This window comes from Podarcis pityusensis (genome assembly GCF_964106645.2).
Source record: "Podarcis pityusensis genome assembly, chromosome: 10".
In the NCBI taxonomy this organism is placed as follows: Eukaryota; Metazoa; Chordata; class Lepidosauria; order Squamata; family Lacertidae; genus Podarcis; species Podarcis pityusensis.
In genome coordinates, this window is record NC_138035.1 from 53353765 (window position 1) to 53380160 (window position 26396).

General features: G+C 40.7%; 2 protein-coding genes across 4 annotated transcripts in view; one reads left to right on the top strand and one right to left on the bottom strand.

The window, feature by feature from the left end:
• The window catches only part of LRRN3 (leucine rich repeat neuronal 3), a 45096-nt gene extending 29076 nt beyond the window's left edge, over positions 1 to 16020 (top strand). Inside the window, exons 2-3 of one of the 2 annotated variants that reach the window (XM_081022344.1) lie at positions 10294 to 10357; positions 13033 to 16020. In XM_081022344.1, coding sequence (XP_080878470.1) covers positions 13382 to 15508 — 2127 coding nt within the window. In that variant the 5' untranslated portion in view covers positions 10294 to 10357; positions 13033 to 13381 and the 3' untranslated portion in view covers positions 15509 to 16020. The remainder of the gene's footprint in view (positions 1 to 10293; positions 10358 to 13032) is intronic. The other variant, XM_081022343.1, reaches the window with a different exon arrangement.
• IMMP2L (inner mitochondrial membrane peptidase subunit 2) overlaps positions 1 to 26396 on the bottom strand; it is a 478312-nt gene that overhangs the window by 302540 nt on the left and 149376 nt on the right. The window lies entirely within an intron of this gene.

A 26396-nucleotide genomic window follows, 5' to 3' on the forward strand; every position in this document is an offset into this window, starting at 1 on the left:
TGCACAGCGGTGCGCGAGATTCCAGGTGTATTTGCCCACCACCAAGGTCTGTGTTTCTTTGGGGGAAATTAGGCATAATGGAGACTAGTGCACAGCAGCAGCACCCCAAAACACCTGAGCTTAGCCTATGGCAGCATCACCAACCCCCCTTTTTTTGCTCTGCAGCCTACCTTGGTCTCCAGGGCAAATACAAGCACAGTTCATTCTCTGCTTCCTAGTACCATCTCTGTTGTTCCTAAAAGCCACCTTTATTCATTTGCATTCTAATACCCAGTTCTTTGAAGCTAATAATAATAATAATAATAATAATAATAATAATTTCTTACTTGTACTCCACACATCTGACAGGGTTGCCCGAGCCACTCTGGGTGGCTTCCAACAGAATAGAAAACACTTATTGACTGACTGGGATTAAAGGCTGGTACACACTTAGGAAGTTTAACTAGCTTAATTAACTATTCACTAATTCTTGATGCTCAGAAGCAGGTCCACACACATATGCCAATACACATGGATCTTGGTTACATTCGCAAGGTCTGATACACAGTCTTTACACATAAATGCTAATTAAACACCTCAAACCTGTTACATTACCCACCCCCTTCTAATACACACTGAGACTGCCTTATAACATACAAATTCTAATTAAATCCTAATATTTACCAAATCTAAACATTTAGCATCATGGCTCTATTACATTATATTTTCCCTTTTTTTTCAGTCAGGCATTAATTAACTGTGAATGTCCATGTTCGCTAAGTGTCAAAATGCAACAATCACCTAATCAGGTGACAGCAAAAACTGCAAAAAAAAATTTAGCAGGGGCAATTAGAATAAGATCTGTTATTTGATTATTGATGTAAACCTCCAGAATGTATTTTGTATAGTTACGTTTTTACCTCTATCTTCAGTTCATTTTATGTTATTTTACTGCTATGGCTAGTGGCTGATGCAAATAAAGATTCTTCTGATTCTGATTCTGCAACAATCACCAGATTTTGGACATTCACTGTAACATATAAATCAAGAATGAATTATGTGGCATGAAAATATTAGGGGAAAACATAGGAAGCTGCCTTATACTGGTCTGTATTATAGACCAGTATAGTCTACATTGACTGACAGTGATATTCTACATTACATACAGACTGGATCTACACTATCTAAAAAAAAAATTAAAAAAACAAACCGCTAAGAAAGAAAACGTTATATAGCTCTCAATGTAATTTTCAATTGACTGCTGTACAGCGCACCCTGGTGTCACATTTTTATAACACATTTATAATGTTATAACCAGGGATGCGGGTGGCGCTGTGGGTAAAACCTCAGTGCCTAGGACTTGCTGATTGTAAGGTCGGCGGTTCGAATCCCCGCGGCGGGGTGAGCTCCCGTCGTTCAGTCCCAGCTCCTGCCCACCTAGCAGTTCGAAAGCACCCCTAAGTGCAAGTAGATAAATAGGTACCGCTTTATAGCGGGAAGGTAAACGGCATTTCCATGTGCGGCACTGGTGCTGGCTCACCAGTTGCAGCTTCGTCACGCTGGCCACGTGACCCAGAAGTGTCTTCGGATGGCGCCAGCTCCCGGCCTCTTGAGCGAGATGAGCGCGCAACCCTAGAGTCGGTCACGACTGGCCCATATGGGCAGGGGTACCTTTACCTTTACCTTAATGTTATAACCAGTATAGATTAGTCCACAGAAACCATTCATGCATTTCAAAGGGTTATTTCTTAATTCAGATATTTACTTTGTGGCTCCGATCTGGTGGAACGCTCTGTCACAAGAGACTAGGGCCCTGCGGGACTTGACATCTTTCCACAGGGCCTGCAAGACAGAGCTGTTCCACCAGGCCTTTGGCCAGGTCACAGCCTGACTTCCTCCTTTGGCAATCTTCACAGAACTCTAGCCCAATGGTTGCCATCAATTTGATTTGAATTAATTTTATAATGAAATGATTTTAGAATGGTGTATTATTTTATTGTTGTTAGCCACCCTGATCCCCGCTTCGGCTGGGGAGGGTGGGATATAAATAAAAATAATAATAATAATAATTATTATTATTATTATTATTATTACTTGAAACTTCCAGAACTTGACATCAGTGGAATCCAGATTCAGCACTGTACTCTATCAACTCTAAGTATAATCCCTTTTCATCAGGGAAAAATCAACAGAGGAACAATCTCCTGCACTGAATCAATTGAACAGGCATGTCCTTCATAGGTGTGGAGCACTTCAGAAGCGTAGCTATCATGTTGATCTATACATGAAGTTATTCAATACAGGACTATTTCTGAATCACTGTATATTCCATACACAAAACATACATTACAGCTGATAGGAAAACAACAACTGAGTATCTGGGATTTGAAGCCAGCCAAACATTAAGAATGCTGCCAATATAAATAGCACTTTAAATGAGATCAATCATATACATGCTATTCAGGCAAATGATTAACTGAGACGAATGAAATGAATGAATGGGTAGGAACAGCCCTGCATATCTCCCACTGGATATTTCGCTACCTCTGGCACAATGGCAACACACTCCAAAATTGCTACTGTACATATCTCTGTCTCTTCTATTACCTCTCCAAGCAATATTGTTAAAGAGTGGTTGCAGTAACAGATCTATTCAAAGATCAACAAAAGCAGGCAATTCTGTTCAAATAACCCAATGCATTTTGAGTCACAGATGGTTCTTCACCAGGGGAATCTATAATTAAGAGATAAATAACCCTTAGCGCGCACACATACGTACACACATTTTCAGCATCTGAAATACCACCATCTAAAAAAATACGAAGATAAATCAGACTGGCTTGATGACAAACACAAGATGAAACGGAGCCAAAAACAACTGTGTAACTGTTAGCTGAGGTTATCAAAGGCAAAATTACAATACTTTATTTTTAAAAAGTAGCAAAGGATACTGGTGGCGTAGAAATCCAAAAGTGTTGATGGAAAATGCATGGTTACTACAGTTCTGGAAGGTTTAAAATAAATAAATAATGGTAGCCGTTCTGACACATTTATCATATAAATTCTTAGAGCTGTGAGAAACATACCTCTAGAACAGGGTTTCCCAAACTGGGGTCTCCAGCTGTTTTTGGATTACAAATCCCATCATTCCTAGCTAGCAGGAACAGTGGTCATGGATGAGGGGAATTGTATTCCAACAACAGCTGGGGACCCATGTTTGGGAAACCCTGTTCTATGTCTCTGGAATGACTCAGGTGCACTTTGCTCCTATATAGGAAAAACGCAGGAGCAAGGAGTGGTATTGTGCACAGTAGTCCCACCCTGATGTTGTGCCTACATCCCCTGACATCTGTGCAGACGGCACAAACATCTGTTAAACCTATAGCTGTTTGCAGGAAGGCTTCCCTGGAATCTGCAACCATGGTCACTGATTTTTTTACCCTACTTCCCATTAAGAAGGTTTTTATTTGAATTTATTTGGTTATATTTTTATTATCCTGTCAGCACCACCACATATATTCTCTAAATTGATGTAATTGCTCTGAACTGTTCTGCTAAACAAGGCGTTGTTCATCAATTAATATCGTTCTATAATAAATACTTACCATCTCCCCATCTCATGGAAAACAGCTGTAGGTTCACAATAATTTTACAAATCCAAAATAGTCATTAAGCCTAACTGGTGTCATAGTACCCAGACTTAAAATCCACTTGGCTCCCCCACCCATAAAACTATTGTGGGTTTCTTTACAGCATTTCTTCATGGTACTACTGTGCTACAGGATTTAACCATCAAATACTGTACTACTGATGGTTCAATGTTTTGCTGTTTACTGCTGCCACTATGTGTTACCTTCTAGATGTTCAATTCTTTTCCCCATTTCAAACCTATCTTTACTAGACCTTTACAAAAAATAAACTAATAAATTGGTATTGAATGTAATAAAATATCTGACAGCATATTCTGCCCCATCTAGATGGAGCATAACAGGATTTTAAAATGTTGTGCTTATTCAAACTGGGTGGAAAGCCTGAGAAAAAATTAAAAGGGTTTGAACTGAACAGAGGGAATTCACTAACATCTATTAATAATTAATAAAACTCCCATCATCCCTGAGCTCTGGCTTTGCTAGCTAGGGGTGATGGGAGTTGTAATTCAACAACATCTGGGGACCCAGAGGTTGAGAAAGGCTGGTCTAACACATCCACTGCCACACCTGCAGATTTAAAGGAGAAGTAGAACTGTGTGTCATTAGCATATTGCTGACAACAAGTTCCAAAACACCAGCTGACCCCATCAGCACTTTCATGTAGATGTTAAACAGCATAGGAGGTAAAATTGAACCCTGGGGAACTCCACAACCCCACTGGGGCTGAAGAGCATCACCCCCTGGAAACAAGCATCCAATGAGGACCAGACAGTTAATATACAAAACAGTGCACAGAACAGAGTATGATTATATTCATTAAAAAAAAAAAAAAAACCCAAAGCTAAGAACTAAAAATTCCTATAGTACTCTCTAACCTATTTTTAGAAGAAGGATAGTCTCAAATGTCCTTAGGTATAATAGGCTTCTTGTGACATAAGAACTTTTCAGATTGTTTGCCTCTAACGGCCCAAAAACTGAGAGTTTATCCTGCCTTAGTTCCATACAAAACATTTTAAGCCTTTGGCTTTCCCTCAGGCAACATCTAGCCCAGAGAGCTGAAGGGGGGGAAATTAGGATTACGATACTGGCTCTAAAAGTGAAGTATTGTAATTATTCTCTTACTGTAAACTGTTTCAAGTACAAGCAAAGTCAAGGGAAAGGAGTATTAAATACAGCCCAATTACTTTTACTTTATACAGGTAAAATCATGCTCCCATCCCATTGTACAAGGATCAATCCAGTTTGCTTAATTGACCTTGAACCTCAGTGCCAGTACTTCTCTCCATAAATATAAGAGAGATCCTCTGGAAATGTAAATATAGCACTTTCAGAAGTGATATGCACAATATTCAGAATGAGACGTTAGAGACAGAATAATTATGGATAGTATATACTTCCCCAAAATACAAACCCCACACCGTAACATTCCTACAATACAGTATATGCTTCAGAAAGGGGTTTAGCCCTCTCTATCAGATAATGTAGAGTTTTTTGACACAGAGAAGCATTCAAAAATACAACCCTATGCCTGCAATCTGAAGTGGTACAGTTCAAAATGCTTCCACCTCATTTGACAAAGAAGGCTCTAGGGAGAACAAAGATTATAATGAATGTGTGGAAAAGTGAGGCCATCAATCCTCTTTTCCTAGTGCTACCGTTCCTTTTCTCTCATGGATTACAATTTTCCTACAATGAGATTATCAACGTAAAAACAAACAAACCCATAATATATGATGAAGCTGTGAGTAAGACTGCCCAACGTCCCGACTAAGAGGGTGAACTTGAGGGTGGCGCTTCCCTTGAGGGAGGAGCACATTAAATAAATGGTAAGAAAATGCTTGGCAGGGAAGGGAATTTAATAAAAGAGAACAGCTGATTCAAAGAATCACTGCACTGATAACAAAAAAGTTGTTCATGCAGAAGCCCTCCTATACTGCAATTAAGGATGGAAGATCTGAACTGCCATGTTACTTGCCCATAATATTCCACTCCTTCCTACAAATAATAAATTTTGTGTCTAGGCTGCCGTATCAAAATACTAATTTACTACTATTAAACCCCTTTAATCTGATAGTGTCAGCACTCATGATACTCTTCCCCTCATTTTGAATTAACACTCCCCTTTTTGTTCTTATGCACTTGCCTCACTCACATAGAGCAGGTTTGCACATCATCCTAAGCCTATCTATGACTTAGTGAACATGTACAAGTGTGAGAGTTCCTACAGAGGAGATTTCGATGACTACATGCCTCCCCCCAGCTTCTGCTGCGAGCTGAGCTGTGTTTTGGCTTAGCGTGTCATCCAAACTTTGGGTTCTAGGTTTCTCTTGGTTTGCCTCCAGAAAAAGCATGCGCTGTAAACTCATGCTGTTTCAAAAGGTTCACATATAGTGCTTTCTCAGGATTTATTGGCATTAACAATGTTTTTCTGAGTCATCTGCAGATCAGAATCCCCGCCTCACATTACAAGGATGCTAACTATGATTTAAATATACTGGGAAAACTACACATCATCAGTCCAGAACAGAATATACTTACTAAACTAATGTGATTGAATATTTGGTTTTGCTCTTCATTCCCAATACTGGTTGTTGTTTTCCTTCAGATTTCTCTCTCTAGTCCAGGCAGGTAATCAACACACTTCTTCCCTTTTTTTATTTGATAGCAACCTATGACAATTCTTACAGAAAAGCTTAAGTAACATAAATTACAGAATGCCTTTTTTTAGCTGAGTTTTCTTTGAGAGGCGGCTGTGTAAATACAGCTGTGTTTTGGGACTCCTCACTACCTCTAAATGGGCCAATGTGAGATGAACTGCTTTTCTCATTAGCAGCAGGGGATGTTACATTCAGACTGCAACGTTTTTTAAATAAAGCTTTCTGACACTAAACGGAGTGGGTGGGAAGAGTTTTCTAGTGCCTTATGATTGCATTCCTTTCTGCCCAATCTAACTGGTCCTTAGCTCCAAAGATTAAAAACAATGTCCTCTTTTTATCCATTCCAGCTCAAATAAGAGATCCACACATCCCTTGAGAACCAAGGCATGAGTCATCAGTGACAGCAAGAGGCACATGCCTAATTAAGGCATACCAATCATTGTCTACAAGAGAGATAATTAGTCTGCAAAGGGTCACACTGTTCGAGAGTCTGGAACGTATCTGGGATTTTTTATTTTTTTTTAAGCAGCCAATGTTGCTGTCATAGTTAACAAAGGATGCATTTCAGCATGGTAATATTACAGCTGCAAATTATTTTTAATGATGCTTACAAAAAGCAACATATTGATACTGGTGTTGAGAAAAATAACATAGTTATACTAGATGTTTAAGGCAGAATAGTCTGAAGAACCACTGGAGTGAACTCTTGGTTTTTCCATCACAGCGTGGCTTGTGCTGTGTTTTATCAAGCTACTACTTTCTACCATTTATCAAAGTACTTTATTTTTTTACCTTGCTGATCTTTCAAAAAGAGCAAGGCCCAGTAAGTGGGTTCCCACTGTACTAACCATTGAAGTAAAGCTGAGATACAATGGCACTCAAGGCTAAATAGGCTAATAAAGGGCTTCCAGAGTTTAGACCAATTTTCTGTCCATGATCACGATATATCATGGTGTTAATAACAGAAACCATGCACCTGCAATATTTACTATATATTAATATGCACCTTTATGTGCACATTTTGTTGTTGGAGATTGGCACTGCAAAATTCAGAGAAGTGAAAATTTCAAAGGATAGCTGTGTTTCAGTTCCTGTATTGGTTCATGTAGTGTGAATTAGGTGGGTTTGCATTAAAATGTGAGCTGAATTTCTCCCTCACTGATAGAATGAGTCCCAATAAACCCAATGGCCCTTCAATCCCAATATATATACATATAATCAGACTGTACACCTCCAACAAAGATATGCAGTTCACGGAGGAAAACAGCTATGAAGAAAGTAAGATTTAATGTCTGTTTTTTGATAACCAACATGTTTCTGACATGACCTGCTTTACGTTTCACGTGTCTTTATTCATTTTGTATTAATTTTGCTTAGTTCCTAACAAAAGCTTGCTATAACAAGCAAATATCTCTGCAGTTGGCCTTTACAGAACAGAACCTTGAACAGGTGCAAATAAAACACTTCCATAGTAAGGTCTCCAGCTCTAGCAGAAATGCAGAAATACAAACATATTAAGTGCCTAATTCTAGTAAGCTTTCGTTTTCTTAAGATATATGGCGCATAAAGAGATCTAGTGAGTTTGCTCTTTAATGTTTAAGTAGCACTGAAGCCAGCTATCATTATAATGGATGGGAACGGAGGCAGAGGGAAGACACATATTTTGCAATGCAAAACCCATCCTTTGCCCCAAATAATGGTGACCTTAGTGCTTGTGGCAAACAGAAACTTTTACCCTAACTGAACTGTGACCCAGACTGCAACCCACTTACTTTGTCACACAGACATGAAATAAGACCAAGCTATTAAGAGCCAACCCAGGGCTCAACTTCTGGATCTGAGTTCGATTTCTTGGTCATGCTAGAGCAGGAGTGAGCAACTTGCAGCCCTCAGCTTAATTTCATGTGGGTGTCAAAGAGAAAAATGAGGAAAGGGGTACAATGGGGGGGGGATGTAAGTGAAAAGAGGTGGCAGAAAAGGAGAAAGAGCTCTGGGTCTGCCTGATTTGTCACTGGTCTAGCACAAATGCCAGCATGTGTCCTCTAACAGATTATCCCTGTGAGGAAAGCAGTCGTAACCCCCCCCCCCCAAAGGGCTCCCCAATTCGCTGCTACAGGATGAGAAAGAAATTAAACCCTGGAAGAGTTTGTGCTTATGAGCACTTTGTGTTTGTAAAGTTAATAGAGTAGTACAATCCATCTACTTTAGTATAAAGTCATCTGTATACTGAATAACTCTGTATATTAAGCTAGAAATGTCTTAAATGCCAAACAGGAAGGAAATGAGCAGCTTGATCATTTCTCAGCATGCCAGTAGCAGCTGGCAGGTAGCAGCAGCACAGAGCTCTTTTGCCAGAGGCATATTAGCTTTTAACAAGAAAGTTTGCAGTCTACACTCAGACATATATGTTCCTCCTGTATATAAACTTAACACTTTTACTGAGCATTAGGAGACGTGTGTAAGATGTCTCACTCATTAATAAATGAAGCACTCACGCTATCAAAATTTCATTCTGGTATTTGCACCTTGGAAAGAGGAATGAAATTTGCTGCACGCACGCACGCACACCCACCCACCACAAAATTAAATGCAAAATATAAATTTAAGTTCAGCCAAGTTTCATCTTCAGCAATGAAATGCTGTTGCGGTCTCACGCTTAAGTGCACTATATGTTTCAGGTTACAAAATAATCACACACGTGTCAAGGGGGTGGATGGGTAAGTAGCTTTCTCCTTTCTGAATTTCATTTCACACAGAATGGAACAAGAATGTGCTAATATTGTTACATTTGTGTAAACTGTGCATTTCTTTCTTAGTATAACACACACACAAAATGTTATACCTCCAGTTTAGGTGGTAGCTAGATAGGAAGTTGTTGCATACTCAACACTCTGGTGCCTAGAAGTTTAGTATGAAGAAAACGCTAGTTCTGAATCACCATTAGATGCGTAGTAGAGTGCCTGGTCTTGGACATACAGGTCACTAGCATTTCCTTTTAAGTGTTTTCAGGTCGAGTGAGAGGATAGTATGCTCTTGACACACTGACAACAAACCTTTTTGGCCATACACACAACTTCTTTGTCCCTCTCTTCATATGCACAAGTAAACAAACCATGAAGTTCCTCCATTACCCACTGTTTTCCATTTTGCTTGAACCAGAAAACTAAGGTTAAAAGCTTTGAAATAAAGCAGGATATTAAACCATGGTTTGAAGCTGCCCTAATAACCTGGCTTGTTCCAAAGCTGTTACCATAGTAACCTGATTCAGACAAAAAATGGTAATTAATGGAAGACTTTGTGGATCTTTTGTTCCCACCACAACGAAAGGAGACAAGTAGCTATGTGCAATGCCAAAATGATTTCCAAAAAGTCCTTTTCCATTACCAACACTTCATACAACAGCTAAATAATCATTTCAATATTGTTTCAAGTATATATGCAAAGCATGAGGCTGCTTGTTATTCTGCTTGTTATTTCAGACCAAAATAACACCTATTTAAACAGCAGAATCTTGGTTCTTATTAATAATGGAACTGAGGGCCACCTATGAAATTTATTGGCAGTGCCTTCAAGGAATTATTATTTACACAATGAATAATGCATCCAATGTGGTAATGGACACTAGTTTAGACTGAGAATTAGATATATTCATGGCAAGTAATTCTACAAATAGTCAAAGCACTTTGTCAAAGCACTTTATATAATTTTATTTATACACATAATTCCATAACTGACTGCATATGGTATGTAATTCTGCCTGCAACTAGCTCCAACTGGAAATTTCCTGTTCTCCAATGGATATGAAGCAAGTTAATCACCAAGGATTCTCACTTTCCTAACACCACAATTTTCTCTCCCCTTCTAAGCTCATTCCTTACTTTGGGCGAGAGATTGTAAACTGATGCTCTGCAATGTTACAAATAAGCCAATACTAAGAGAGTATCCAGTCCTACTGTAAAATAACAAGGTTACTTGAGTTCACTGCTCAGTAACTTTCTTTTCTTTAGATCAAATCTGATAGAACCAATAATGAAGTTTGCCTGAAGACATTAGCAAGGATAAACTTGAAAGGTAACACTGACCCTAATAGAAGAAGTCTTGCCTTTGCCTAAGAGCTTTCTGTAGTGCTAACTTCATATTTATAATTCTTCTAAACTACTGCACTAGTGTCCAAGAAAATTTCCCCCCACCAAATCTTTAATACAGAAAAGAGGCCCATTTTTAAGTCTTTTGTCACCAGCAGCACATCCAACAATAGGGACAGCAAGGTAATTCAGCTTCTGAAGCTAATGCCAGAGTTTTATTAACTAACCATTTGTGCAAATGTTCTTTTCTCTGCAAGCCTGAAGAGTACCTAATTTCATGGAACAGATTTCATTTTGATTATGTTATTCTGTACCATTGCTACTTTGCATTGCATATATATTGGCCCCTTGCCACAAAAAAATGCATTAGAAAACCTCAAAACAACATAATGTTTCACTGACATGTTTAGCTCACACATTGTCTGATGATTTTATTTATACACATTAAGACACTGCAAGTTAGAAAGCTTTACACCTACATACAAAGGGGGAGGGGTGTGTGTGTGTGTGTGTGTGTGTGTGTGTGTGTAGGGGATGTAGTGGGGAGAGGAAGCTCCAGTGCACAAGCAGAAGTTCATTGTGCGAGTGGACAAACAACTCTTGATATCACCCAATACTACAGGCCTGGAGGCATTACAGCAGGGTTCAAATTGCTACTCAGTCATGAAGCTCAGTGAATAACCTTCAGCCAGCCATTATATTTCAGCGCAACTTACCCCAGTAGGTTACTTTGAGGATTACGGTAATCACTGGGGAGGATCATATCCACTGCCCTGAGCATCTTGGAAGAAGGGTAGGACAAAAGCTTCATAAGCACAGCTAAACCAATTGCAGTGCAGCCATTGGCCATGGCACCAACACCATGGCAAATCAAACCTCTTTTGAAGGTTTCTGCAGCATTTCAAGTGGAAGAGAACAACCGACAATAGAAATACGCTTTGAAAAGTCTACTGCGGATGCTTAAAGGATAGTGCCAATAATTTGTCGTTTGCCTCCTCAATGCCCAGAGCAGTTTCAAAACTGTTTCTGAAATCCCTGTTTAGCTAGAAAGAGGCAGAACTGGGATGCAAAGCCCCCAAGCCAGTTGACTATAATCGTCAAATTGCTTGCTCCAAAGTAGTCCCACTGAAGTCAGAGAGATCAATGGAGCAAGAAGCTGGAAGATGTTGGTCTAAGGATCTTTCTTGTTAAGTTCCTTATTAAGTTGTGGCTCAAAGCATCCCTGGTCCAAAACTTGTCTCAGGCACTGCATGGCCTTAAGCAAGCCATTATCTCACAGCCTCAGCCCCAGTGCTGTACAGGGATAATTGTGACCTACTTTAACGGATTGTTGCAGGGATTACTGAAGTCATTTATTTAACTGCCTTCAGTACCATGGAGTAGTGTGTGTGTGTGTGTGTGTGTGTGTGTAGAAACACACACATACCTAATAAAAATGGCTAAGAATATCTCCACTGTTTATGTATGTAGCATGTGCACACATGTATGTACAAGTGTGTACATAAAGGAACAGAAAAGAGCAAAATACATTTATGTGGCACTGAAGAGATGAAAACAGAATATAAAATACGTTTTAAAAAGGGAAATATAGATGGCTCTGAGAAAGATACTATGCCTCTCCTGCTGACAGCAGTGTTATTTCAGATAGCGTTTGTCACTAGTTGTCTAAAAGTTGCAAGTCAGTCTTGGAGATTAGCATTCAATGCCAACAAATGAAGGGAAGGAAGGAGCCAAATCAGATGTTAGTTCAGACTATTCTATGCTTTACATCTTGGAAGACATCCTTTGCCAGGGATGCAGTGTTTACTATCTTTTACCAGCAACATCTCAAAATACATTTATCAATGTCAGTGAACCATTGGCCTTATCATACAAGTTTGCAAACAAAGCTACCCGTGTGAATTATGACTGCAGGAAACAAAAGGAAAACAGCGCAAGATAGAATGCAACTTGATCTGTCGGTCATGCATTGCCTACCATTTTGTTTGTTTATTGAAAACATTGTGTGCCAAGCAATGTGCCACAAGACTTGCTGCCAATATTGCTATAACAGACCAACCCTGCCAGCCTTCTGGAAAAAACTGAGTTGCTATTATGTTTAACCAGATGTAAAGTTCTACCCCGATTTGAATTCTTATTGTACTCAGAAACATATTGGTTATGATCCCAAAAATGTACACACATTAGTAGATGTCGATCTCACCACAGATGATGGTGACACATGAACCAACGTTTGTTTGGTAGGTACCACATCACCAATGGGAGGAATGGGAGGAGAGGGCAGAACCAGTGCAGATAGAAGAACCTGTTCATTTACATTCAAAATCCACAAACAGTGGATTTAAGTTCAGCTGTAAATTGCTAATTGTATCAACATGCAAATGCTTAAATTTCTGAATACTTAGTGATTCTCTCTCTCTCTCTCTCTCTTTCACACACACACACACACACACACACACACAAACACACACACACACACCCCTACTACATTGGTATTCTGTGCCAGCATTTTAGACAATAAAGATTTTTGGGATCTGTCTGCCAGGTTGTCTAAATATCACCTGCAGTAAGCAACACAATATGTTTTCACCAAAATATATTTCTGCTTATATTGCTTAATAGCAGCAAGTACTAATTGTTTTCTCTCTCTTTATATTGAAGGTCTCTTTTCAACAACAACAACAAAAAGAAGGAAGACATCATGGAAGCTAAACTTAACACTACTATATGATTGTTCTGCTTCCTTTTTGACAACTTCCTGGGTGGACCACATTTTTCAAATACAACTCAATATTTATTGTTCCCCAAATATGCCTCTCTTAACTGGACAAAGTGACTGCAAAGGAGCCACATATTTCCAAGAAAGAGAGGGTTGTTGTGCTTCTGCAGCATGCGTCATTTGACAAATGCAAGTGTTTGTCTTCTCAAATGACCATCTCCTATTGAACTTAAAAAACTGTAATTGTCCAATCCTTAAGGGCCAATTACTTTTCTGGAACAGTGAGCTAAAATGAAGGACATGCCATTCAAAATTCACTTTTTACTTGGCCTAACTATCACTGTGCTAGTTCAAGCTGTAGATAAAAAAGCAGACTGCCCACAGTCATGTACATGTGATATAAGACCGTGGTTCACTCCAAGATCCATATACATGGAAGCTTCTACAGTGGATTGCAATGATGTAGGTCTCTCAACTTTCCCAACCCAGTTGCCTGCTGACACACAGGTTCTACTTCTACAGGCAAACAACATTAAAAAAATTGAATACCCAGCAGACTTCCCAGTAAACCTTACTGGTTTGGATTTATCTCAGAACAGTTTATCATCAGTGGCCAATATTGAACTTCGGAAGATACCCCAACTTCTTTCAGTGTATCTGGAAGAAAACAAACTTACAGAGTTGCCGGACAAATGTCTCACTGGGCTGAACAATCTCCAAGAGCTCTACATTAATCACAACCTGCTTTCCACAATTGCACCAGGAGCCTTCACAGGTCTTTATAATCTTCTTAGACTTCATCTCAATTCCAATAGTCTGCAAGTGATCAACAGTAAGTGGTTTGAAGCTATTCCTAATCTGGAGATTCTTATGATTGGAGAAAACCCAATTATCAGAATCGAAGATATGAACTTTAAGCCCCTTATCAATCTGCGGAGCCTGGTTTTAGCAGGCATAAATCTCACAGAAATACCAGATAATGCCTTGGCTGGCCTTGACAATTTAGAAAGCATCTCTTTCTATGACAACAGATTAGTAAAAGTGCCCCACACTGCTCTTCAAAAGGCTACTAACCTTAAATTTTTAGATTTGAACAAGAACCCCATTAACAGAATACGAAGAGGAGATTTTAGCAATATGATACACCTCAAAGAATTGGGAATTAATAATATGCCTGAACTGATATCTATTGATAACCTGGCAGTTGACAATTTGCCAGACTTGAGAAAAATAGAAGCTACGAATAACCCCCGACTGTCATACGTACACCCAAACGCATTCTATCGACTTCCCCGGTTGGAATCACTCATGCTCAACAGTAATGCACTCAGTGCCCTGTACCGTAGTACAATTGAATCTTTGCCTAATCTCAAGGAAATCAGCATACACAGCAACCCAATCCGGTGTGACTGCGTCATCCGATGGATTAATATGAATAAAACTAGCATTAGGTTCATGGAGCCGGAATCATTATTTTGTGTAGATCCTCCTGAATTTCAGGGCCAGAATGTGAGGAAGGTTCATTTTAGAGAAATGATGGAAATCTGCCTTCCACTGATAGCCCCAGAAAGTTTTCCCTCCAACATAAATATAGAAACAGGCAGCTATATTTCTTTACACTGCAGAGCAACAGCAGAACCAGAGCCTGAAGTGTATTGGATAACTCCATCTGGACATAAACTTTTGCCCAACACTGTTTCTCTTAAATATTATGTACATTCAGAAGGAACACTAGATATCAGTGATATAACACAAAAAGAAAGTGGCTTATACACATGCATAGCAACTAATTTGGTCGGTGCAGATTTAAAATCCATTATGATTAATGTGGATGGTTCTTTTCCCCAGGATAACCATAAATCTTTGTCTATTAAGGTAGAAGACGTGCAATCTAATTCTGTACTTCTGTCCTGGAAAGCAACTTCCAAAATAGTGAAATCCGCCATTAGATGGACTGCCTTTCCCAAAGATGGAAATTCTCTGGCTTCTCGGAGCACTCGAATTCCATCCCATATAAAAGTCTATAATTTTACACATCTAACCCCGTCCACGGAATATACAATTTGTATGGACATCCCCACTGTCCAGTTACAGAATGCAAGACAGTGCGTCAACATTGCAACAAAAGGGTTGGATCCAACAATGGCAAATTATGAGAAGAACAACATCACTACATTGTTTGTCTGTCTTGCTACACTTTTGGGATTCTTTTGTGTGGTTTCTCTCTTCAGCTGCATCTCTCATGAAATGAACTGTGATGCAGGACACAGCTACTTCAGGAATTACCTGAAGAAACAATCCTTTTCCTTCAGTGAGCTTTACCCTCCTCTAATCAGTCTTTGGGATACTAACAAAGAGAAAAGCACAGCGCTCGAAGTCCAAGCAACAGTCATAGGTGTTCCAGCTAATATGTCATGAGATACCAATGTTACTGTACTAGTGTGCTAAACTGGGGTGCACAAGACTAAATAATTGTGCTCAATAAAAAAGCAAAAAAAAAAAAGTATCCCTCTACAAAAATCAAAACCTTGGACTTAGCAGATGGTGATAGTTACAAATACAAATATTTGCCGGTGTGGTATTTTTTTAAAACAAACACCTGTCTTTGAAGAATTCTGTGCCAACCAAATTGTTTTCTAGGACTTTATAGTGTGACTTCTTACAATCTAAGAGGCACTCAATGCTGTCTATACAGTGCAAGTAGAGGAGAAAATTTTATGTATTTGTTGTTTTTTTAATTAAATGTAGAAATAGTGGAATTGAGTAATACCCTCCTCCTGTGTTATATGACACACATTAGCCACGAGTTTTTGCAGTGAACTAGAATTGACCCGTGGTGTAATGAATTGGACAAATTCTGTAGAGTAGAAACAGTGAGTATGTGAAACTTTTTTTATGAGGAAAAAATACATTTTTGAGTACAATCAAAATATTTTGGACTTCTTTCTTTCTAAATAAGTTCTTTTTGGGATTTCCTGGAACATGCTGTGCAACACCAACATTTTAATATCCAGTAAATACACACAAACTTGCAGGCCTGATTGCATCAAATATATTTCAGGCTGTGTAGTTGCAATAAAGGACACAATAAAACACTTTCTGAAGTATTCACATAAATGTTTAGGAAAGGTGTTTCACTGGCTGAACACCAGGGCCAATTTCCACTATGTTGTGTTATGTTTTGTTTTTATAAAGAAAAAAACAAAACAGCAAAAAATCTTATTGGAGCTGTATTTAATTTGTAATCTATGAAGCGCTCAGCAGTTTCTAGTCAAAATCATAGTACTATAATCATTTCTGTATATTTTAAAACAATTGAATGTCCCAATGCCATGGATCCATTTTCATACAAGCCATTACCATAATCATTCTGATTTTACAGACTAGCTATTACTGAGTAGAAAACTGAAACAAGATGAGCTGTGTGAACATCTGCATTTACTTAACTGGGCCACACCACTTGAACTGAAAGAGTATTTGGATTAAAAATTAATAGAATGTTGTGACCTGCTGATATTATTCCCAGAGGGAGCTGGTTGGTCACAATGGGAAACTGGATTTCGAACTAGATGGGACTTTGGTGTGATCCATCAGGGTTTTCTTGCAAACCATTCAAGAAGTAACTATTGTTAGCAATGAATCTTTTCTCTAGATCTATCATGCTTTCAAACTACATGTCTCAGAGAAACCAACCAGATTAGATTCTGTGATTTACCCAGACTTCATTCAAATCAAATGAAGAATTCTAGGTAACTCAGCCTGGCTGTGTATGCACATTTGAGTATCAAGGCTTGGTATATCGAAAATATTTATTTGCTTTTCTGGTGCATTTGCAGTGTTCAAGACTAATAATAATAATAATAATCCTAAATCCAATAGAGATTAAATCATCAATAACAACAAAAATAAAGAGCCGTAAAAATGAAAGCAGGTCAGATGCAACCAAAATAACCATCATCACCAAAATAAGAGTCAGCCACAAAAGTGTAGAATTGTGATTTACAGTCTCCCCTAATTTTGAGGAAAATGTATACCACCGGAGTTGAAATAAGTTACATGATTACAATGATAATAACTGGATTGTGTAGCCTGTTCATGTCAGAGCTGATGTTCAACAAATTCCTAAAGAATTCACAAGAATATCAAGAACTGGGAAGAAACAAGACAGAAATGGCCAATATGCAGGGAAAATAACAGGGCCAGCTCTGCACAAACAGCAGGATGAAGTGGCCTGATTCAGGTGGCACCATAAGGGAGACATGGATAAATGAAGGCAGGAATTGACTTCTGAATGGTGCAACAAGATGAGGGCACCATTTGGGTTCTGCAGGGAAAAAAATTGAGCTGGCATTGAACAGGAAGGTATAGAGATGAGTAGAATGCCAGCAGCTTTGTCCTTAGAAAAAGGTAAGTAGCTGAGATTCAAGAGCAGAAAGAGAGACTCTATAAGTTAAAAGTATGCAATGCTGTCTCATGGATTTCCTGAATCATCAGGAGACAACTCAGTCAAGAAAGCTGAGGGTGGTTTGGGTGTCAGCAGTATCTCCTTTGGCGCAGTCAAACTTTCTGAAGTTTAAATAGCTCTGAGTATGGTCAGTGCCTGGAAAGTACCTGGGACCCCAATATACGCTTCCTTATCTTCCATCATAAAAGAAAGACAGGGACATATGTTATAAATGAATGAAAAAAACTGTCCCCCAATTCTGGCCTTCTGTCTCAGCAAGGCTTTACATTGGTAGAGGGGAGCATTTTGGCTCAATGGGCCAGATTCTTATCAGAATGTGCCTTGCAGGTCAAAATTGACAGGTTGGCCATCTGTCAATCACCTATCTTCATAAATGACATCAAAGGATTTGGTGCTTTGAAGTCTCAAAGTCGGGGCTTCAAAGTACTAGCAAGCGACATATCACTGCTAAAAGTAAGGTGTTCCCATCTTCATTTCACCAGCCACTTCACTGAAAACCCATTTGGAGTGAAACAGCTGCTGAAACAAAGCAGAGAAAAAACACTCAGGATAACCTTTCACATCAGCTGATGCAGATGGGAGTAAGCCAACCAAATCGCTGTCAGGTGTTTTGGAAACTGCTTAAGAAAGCTTTGACAAAGCTCTGCCCTTAACTCTATGTCATCAGGTGTAGGGCAGGTAGGCATGGCTTGCCCAAAACAGCCTTATGGACCAAATGGGAAAACCTAGTGATTGGCCTACAAGGCAGAGGCTCCCCACCCCTGCTTTAAATAAAGTTGGAGAGATAGCAGGACCTACTCTTTGGGATTGACAATTCATTCAAATTAGGATGTAAAAATGTGACATTTCAGAGTCAAAATATAATTTGAAGTCAGGACACTAAAAACTAAAATTTGCCCCAAAGCCCAAAATTAAGTAACTCAAATTTCTTAAGAGTCTGAAAATTTACTCAACATTTTAAATTTCAAAAATCTAGTTAGGTAGCAAGTGTGCAATTTTTCCACAACCCAAAAAAACCTGTCTAGACTTTTAATAATGCTGGATAAGAAATTGACCGAGAATGTTATCTAAACAAATCACAGTAATTTCTTAGTGTTTATATGTCCTCTTTCTATACAGAGACTGCTGTGTTCGGTCTGCCACTGATTGTCACAACAACAAATCCCCCTTGAAAGCAAGTCATTAATTACTAAAAGTTCATCTTAAATTATGACAAATTCTTTCTGGGTCATTTTTAGTCATTGCTTGCAAGCTGCAAGAGATTTCCACAGAAGCTTTAAAGGCCAAAATGGGATGTGTGTGGGTCCCAGTGGTAATTCTACAATATCCAGAATATGTATCTTTATGAATTCAGTATGTTTCACTGAGCACACTCTTTACAAACCTGATGAATCACTATCACACACATGCTGACATTAGAATTTATCAGCCAGATGTGCCCATACATCACGAGAGATTTCAGCACCGAGGACAGAGCTCTTAGAGGCAGGCTATTTATCAAGCACACAGTACTTGAAATATGACCTATTATAAAGTCAGCACTGTATAGGTCAGCAAGAACTTGTTCATGTATCTTGTATGTTTGTCTTATGAGACAAAGTACATTTAAAACCAGTTACTGATATAGCTCAGGGGTTAGAATTACATTGTTTCAAAGAACGCAGCTGAGATCAATGGCAAAAAAAAATAGCCACACACAAAGAGCACTTTGCCATAAGTATGCCGATAAGAACTTATTTCTTGGATGAAATCAGCAGTTCTTACACTTCCCTGCAGAGGCGCCATCTTCCAGAGAACATTGAGGGGACCCAACGTGACATCCTGACAGTGCATGTGCAACGTCACAAAATATCCTGACGGCATTCCACGCCTGGCTCCATTTTTGCCCTCAGCAATAGGGGGGCAGCCCCCTTTTTAAAAAATAGCCTCAGCCCCCTGGAGCCAGTGCCTATGCTTCCTTGTGTAATTTACTATAATGCAGAATTCCACCCAGAGTCTTCCTTAAAGCAGAAGAATTTACTCAAATGATCTAAAATGCTATCTTCCACATAACTGATACTTAAGTGAAGTTTTTGCTTGAAAGATTCAAACCATTATATGTGTGTCCAGGCACTTGCCTGAAAATGCAGAGCTGGATTGGGGCAGGGGGCACGTGGGAGTCCTCCCCTCAACATCCCCATGTGCATGACCCTACTTCTTCAGTCATACAACATTCCCTGTTTAGAGGGGTAGGTCTTAAGGGAGCTTTCTACCCACGTTCACTTGAATGCACGTAGAACACCTTTAGTAGTCAAGGACCTTACTTTATCAGGCTCTCCAACTGTGTAAAAGGCTCTGCTCTCATTCAGGTGAACACGAGTAGAAGCCCCATGCAGATCCTCCAAGCAAAACGTGGGAAATGTTGAGGACTAAATAGGTGGGGTTTTGTTATTTCCTTGACAACTGATAGGAGGGTGTTCCACAGGGCGGGCGCCACTTCTGAGAAGGCCCTCTTTTTAACATTCATACAAGTTTTTTTTTTGTAATTTGGAAATAGTATCCCTCTGTCAAGAATTAGGCACAATGTGCTCCATGCATCACATGGTTTCATACCTTTGCCTCTTACAAGCATGATGGTAACATGGCTCCTGGAATAAGTTAAGGAAGTGCACAGAATGAAACTTTCCTGTTCACTTTATCTGGATTCCCATCAAAAGTCTTTCTGGATGACTGGAGGCCCTCCTGGACAATGTGGGGTGGAACATGGGGGTGTAGCATGAGCAGAAGTCAATCAACACTAGGTTTGGCTGGTGGAAAGTTTTCCATCCCTCCCTAGCACCCCCTTGTGCCCATATTATTCTAAAGGGCCCCTCAAAACAGGCCTTTGGGGAGCACAGTTGATTGCAGATGGGAAAAGGGAATCAGAAAATTTCCTTCCATGGATGTTCTTAGGTTAACTTAGGTAAGGATCCATATAACATTAAAATGTTTCTGCTTAGTGAATCTCATAAATAAATACATTCTCTCACACACTTTTTCTTGATGGTTTTAAATGGAAAAGGGCCATTGTGTATTCGTAAAGTTTTTACTAAAAATAGTGAACTGAACTCATATGAGAAAATTCTGTTTCTGGTAAATTTAGAATATACAGTGTAGGTTTTCCTCCCGGGAGAGAGAGTCCTGTTTTATAAATTGTTTAAGAATCACATATTAATTATGCCATGCTTTTGTACACCATAGCTGCAATCCCATTTACTCTCCCACATTTTCCAGAACTGTATAATTTTATCATCATTTAAAAATCATTCCTAAATGTGCCACTTGCAAAAGGTTGAAATAAAAATTAGGGGAGGCAACACAAGCTAGATAGATGTCTAATAACCATGCATGTCAGGATTTCATTCAAACACAGAAACAGAATGTAGACAATGCCCTCCTTAGTGGTTTAAAACTACTGTCATTATTCAAATAAAAAATAGGTTGTATATACCTACAAAGCCAAATGTGGATGGCTTCTAGATGTTACAATACACAGAAGCTTAAGTGACTCTGTCTTCCTGTCACCATATTTCTGCTTTTCACCCAAAGCCCAAAGAGTTGTGGAACTTGGGGATTTTAGATCTTAGACCAGGGGTCTGCAACCCGCGGCTCCGGAGCCGCATGTGGCTCTTTTACACCTTTGCCGCGGCTCCGGGGCGGATACTAGCGAGGGGAGGAGGCGCATTGTGCGCCCCGACACTCCCCACTGTGGTGGGCGCTGTACTGGCTGTGACGTCGCATGGGGGCGGTGCGTGCGTTAGTCATGCACCGTCCCGACGTCACCTTCCCGCGCGCCCGCCCGCTACATTGTAAGGGGCATGTACGCTGGTCACTGCATTGAAAGGGGGCATGTACGCTGGTCACTGTTTTGAAGGGGAGTGAAGAACACACACACACAAAAATGTAACTTGTTAATTTAACGTTTATTTCTATGAGGAGGAGTAATTCTGAGGGGTCAAACAAAGAAATAATAAAAGAGTGACAAAAAAGTTATTTTTATAATGACGAGTTTTGCGGCTCCCAGTTTTTTCTCTCTTCGGAAACGGGTCCAAGTGGCTCTTTTTGTCTTAAAGGTTGCAGACCCCTGTCTTAGACTTAATGGTAGGATGGGACACTTTAGCCTGCCATGTGAAATACTTCAGCTGTGAAGCACTCACTTAATATATCTCTTCCCGATGTTGCCGTTACATGCTTTACTACCACTTCTGCAGCCTTGATACTTTACAGGAAAACAAACCACCACCTCCACACACAAAAAGTTTGCCAAACCTGATTGGAAAATAAATAAATACTGTGAGCATGTGCAGTTCCACATTTTAAATTCACTTTAATCACAGCACAATCATAAGTACTGGAATAAAATGGGGTTTGCTTTGGTTGCCCTGAAGTTAAAGACATTTACTTGGAAAGAGCACCACTGTGTTGTTGAAAAGGATAATTGGGTTGTATTTCAACAAGTCCTACTCAGAGCAGACTCATTACAATTAATGCACCTAAGTTGTTGTTGTTTAGTCGTGTCTGACTCTTCATGGACCAGAGCACACCAGGCACTCCTGTCTTCCACTGCCTCCCGCAGTTTGGTCAAACTCATGTTAGTAGCTTCGAGAACACTGTCCAACCATCTCGTCCTGTCGCCCCCTTCTCCTTGTGCCCTCAATCTTTCCCAACATTAGGGTCTTTTCCAGAGAGTCTTCTCTTCTCATGAAGTGGCCAAAGTACTGGAGCCCCAGCTTCAGGATCTGTCCTTCCAGTGAGAACTCAGGGCTGATTTCCTTAAGAATATATAGGTTTGATCTTCTTGTAGTCCATGGGACTCTCAAGAGTCTCCCCCAGCACCGTAATTCAAAAGCATCAATTCTTCGGCGATCAGCCTTCTTTATGGTCCAGCTTTCACTTCCATACATCACTACTGGGAAAACCATAGCTTTAAGTATACGGACCTTTGTCGGCAAGGTGATGTCTCTGCTTTTTAAGATGCTGTCTAGACAGCACCTAAGTCAATTGTGCCCATAAATGTCAATTGGACTACTCTGAGTAGCACCAGCATTGAAACCCACCCAATGTGTTTTAAAAGTAAAAATAAAAGGCATCTATGAACATGAGCATGCCTGGTCAGCTTTCTTCTGACTATGAAATGCTTTTGAAAGCAAGAAAGCTGTGTCAACCTACATTGGTCCCAACAGGCCATGGCATGCTCTGGCACGGCCTGTTTGCTGGTGTCCCCCCATCAGCTGCTCTCTAGGTGGTCAGTTGGGACCACCTAAGCTACAGGGCTCTGGACATCAGTTCCAAGGTCCAGGTCTACATGTACTACTGCCTAGATATATGAGGAACATTCTCCCACACATTTGGACTCAGGGCAGACTACCCAAACATTTACAATTTTACATATTTCTACTCTTTATACTTGAGGCAAGTTGTAACAGAACATCTGTATAGCTCAGCTGGTAGAGCAAAAGATTCCTGTATTGCAGGTGGCGGTCCCTTCCAACTGTATGATTCTATGATCATCCTGTGTATTCACTGACAACATTTTATTATCTCATACATTGGCTTCCCCATCCACTGCTTCATCCCCATTCATACTTCATAGGCCGGCTAACTATATTTTCCCTCTTCTCCTGTGTACTAACCTGTGGAGAGCTGGAGTATAACCCTCGTCAGCCCCAAGCAAGCATATCCAATGGCCAGGTTAGAGAAGGCTGTTTTAGTAGTTCAGTGCATTCACTAACTGCTTATACAGGTAAGCTATGACACAACACTACAATCTAAATACTTATATCATGGTTACTTAAAGAGCTATCTTGCAAAAAGAAGAGAAAGGTAAGAAATGTGTGTGTTTGTTTGTTGTTGTTTTTAAAAAGGTCTTAGACAACACTGGCCATCAGCCTTTCCCTCTTAAAATGGAAGATCAACACATATTTTCTGATGGATGAAAAAGGAGAAAGAATGATGACGACAGTGCAGTATGGACATTTTATTCACCATTTAAACACGGAAGCTGACATATCCTAAGTGGAACAGCAAGATAACACCTGTGCCCTTCTTATGTAAATGAATAGCTTGATCTGGTCCCACCTGCTATCTCCTTGCTTGCTGTCTTGTATGCCTGCCTGTCAGTACTGAAAGAGAGATAAAGAACTGCAGCTGGGTAAGACTATTAAGAGCTTTCACACACCCTCCAACAACTCCACTGTATTCACCATATATTGCTCATTATGGAGGTTCTCATTACAGATCATCCCAGGTATATTTCTTTATCTCTGTTTTACCATTGACAGGCAGGTACAGAAGATAACAAAAATAAGCAACCACATAGTAGGCAGAACAAGATCAAGGTCTCCCCCCCCCCAAAAAAAAATGATACATACAGGTGCTATCTTGCTCTTCTATAAGAGTACACCAGCCCCATGTTTGCTATCTTTTCTTCCTTAATTTTCACCTGGAATAGGTAAATAAGAGGCAAGACACGAGTATGTGGGATTGAATTAGGACCACGTTTTACTCAATAGAGATCTCAGCAGAGGGTAAGCACCATGTGGGAGCAACCAGAACCCAACCAAACCTGGGTGAGCCACCTCACATGGTTTGATCATAGCCCATTACATAAGCCTCACTCTTAAGACGAATATGGACACTTCCTGACCCAAGTCTTAGATGAGGGCCCCACAATTCCTGGTGGCTGGTATCAGGCAGTCCCAAAGGCATTCCATGTCTAGCCTTACAGGTCACAACCCAGAGGGTCAGGCATCCAAATATGTCCCCCACCTCCAAAAGTTCCTAAGGGTGCTCACCGGCTCATTTTACAACTCTTGCACTTCTAACAAGGCTCACAGGATAATGTAGCAGCTCTTATGTTCCCTATCTCCCCCCCCCCCCTCAACATCCATTCATCTCTTTTATTGTAAAGTGAATTTACTGACAAATCATACAATTTGGATAGCCAGCAACACAATTAACAACTTCCATTAATTACATAATTACTTCCACTGATGCCAACTAACCGTGGCTATTGAGCTCCTAAGTATTTTGCTCTTCTCAAAACCTCACAGTTTCCTGCCAAACAGTCTTGCTCTGTCTCTTTCTAGCCAGAAGATGTCAGTTTGGAGACATTCCAAGTAATAACACTCAGTTTGGTTTAATGTATAGTCTCCAAAGTTAATGCTGTGTGCTTAACCAAGCCCCCTACCCCTAATGTTCATTGTACTTCATTGTACTTTGGCTACAATGAGTCAACTTCAGAGTGTGAAAAAGTTGCCTGCCAATGCCAGGGTTGGCCCAAGACATTTTGCTGCCTGAGGCAAAGGGCAATATGGCACTCTTCTGCTTCCATGAACAGAAGCTGACCAGACTGACAGCTGCTGAATCATTTCAACACTGACAAAAGGATATAGTATCCCCCATCACACCAGAGGATAGCAGCCTAGCTCAGAGTGTGCATGGTAGGCCATCTTGAATCCTGATTCTGTCTTCTGCAGTATTAGCAACTCCTAGTTTGGTGCTGTGATGGGACGATGAGCTGCTTGTGTGTAAAATCCTAGTCCCTCAGAGTTTGGTCAAGTTTGCAAACCTCTGTCTGTAACGGAGCCCCTTAAACATGGCTCCGTCAGTCGCTGGCAGATTCCGACAGTGGTTGCTTTCGGAATCGCTTCCAACATAAAAGCTCCTTAACGGAAACACGTCTTCTGGACTCTCTGCGTGACAGTTTCCGGCGAGGAGTGGGTGTCCCTACAGGAGGTCCTGAAACCTCCCCACTGTTTTCGCTGGAAGTGTCTCTGAGCCATCCCTCCAGCTCCCTTTCCCTCAGCTCAGCTCCTCTCCCCCTACTGGTTCCCTCTTCAGCTGCTGAGTCTCTCCCAACCTGTGTGAGCCCTTTCACTTCCCTTCCTTCCGATGGCAGTTCCCTGACATCCACCTCCCCTCCAGGGCCCCCTTCATCCCCTCTCGCCCCCTCCTCTACGGGCGGTGAGGAGGCAAAACCCCGGAATGAACTTCCTTCATCTTCCGATGTCCCGAACACTTCTCTCCACCTGTTGCGGTTCCTGGTCTCGAAGTACTCCTCCTCCTCAGAGTCCATCTCCCCTTCCCCTTCCGATTCCGAGAATCCTTCCAACTCCTCCTCCTCATCGGTGGTCCCAAAGTATTCCCTCCGGAACCTCTCCACAGGCTGAGGTTTCCTTGGGAACCTTTGATGGAACGTTTCTATCAATACCTCGTCATTGATATCTTCTGCCATTACCCAAGTGTTTTCTGACTCCGGTTCTCCTTCCCACGCTACCAAATACTCCACCTGATCCCCCTTCCACCTGGCGTCGAGGATTTCTGCCACATGGCTGCTGCATTCCCTTTCTTCTATGACCGGTCCCCGAGTGGCCATCCCTTCTCGTCCCCCCTCATACGGTGACAGTAACGACCTGTGAAATACTGGGTGCAGTTTCATGTGGTTGGGTAACCGGAGCCTGAAAGCCACTGGGTTGACCTGTTGAATGACCTCAAAGGGACCCAATCTCCTGGGTCTTAATTTCTTACAACCTCCTTTGAACGGCAACCCTTGGGTTGACAGCCACACCCTATCTCCCACCCTTATGGTTTCACCTTCCCTTCGGTTCTTGTCTGCCTGCCTCTTGTATTCTTCCTTCGCCCTTTCTAAGTTGAGTTGGAGCTGACGATGGATTGCTTCCATTTCTTCTACAAAAAGCTCGGCTGCCGGGACACCCCATCTCTCCCCTTCTCCCCCTGGGAAAGCCCTGGGATGACACCCATAATTAGCCAAGAAGGGGCTCATCCCTGTGGACACATTCTCGGCATTGTTGTAGGCAAATT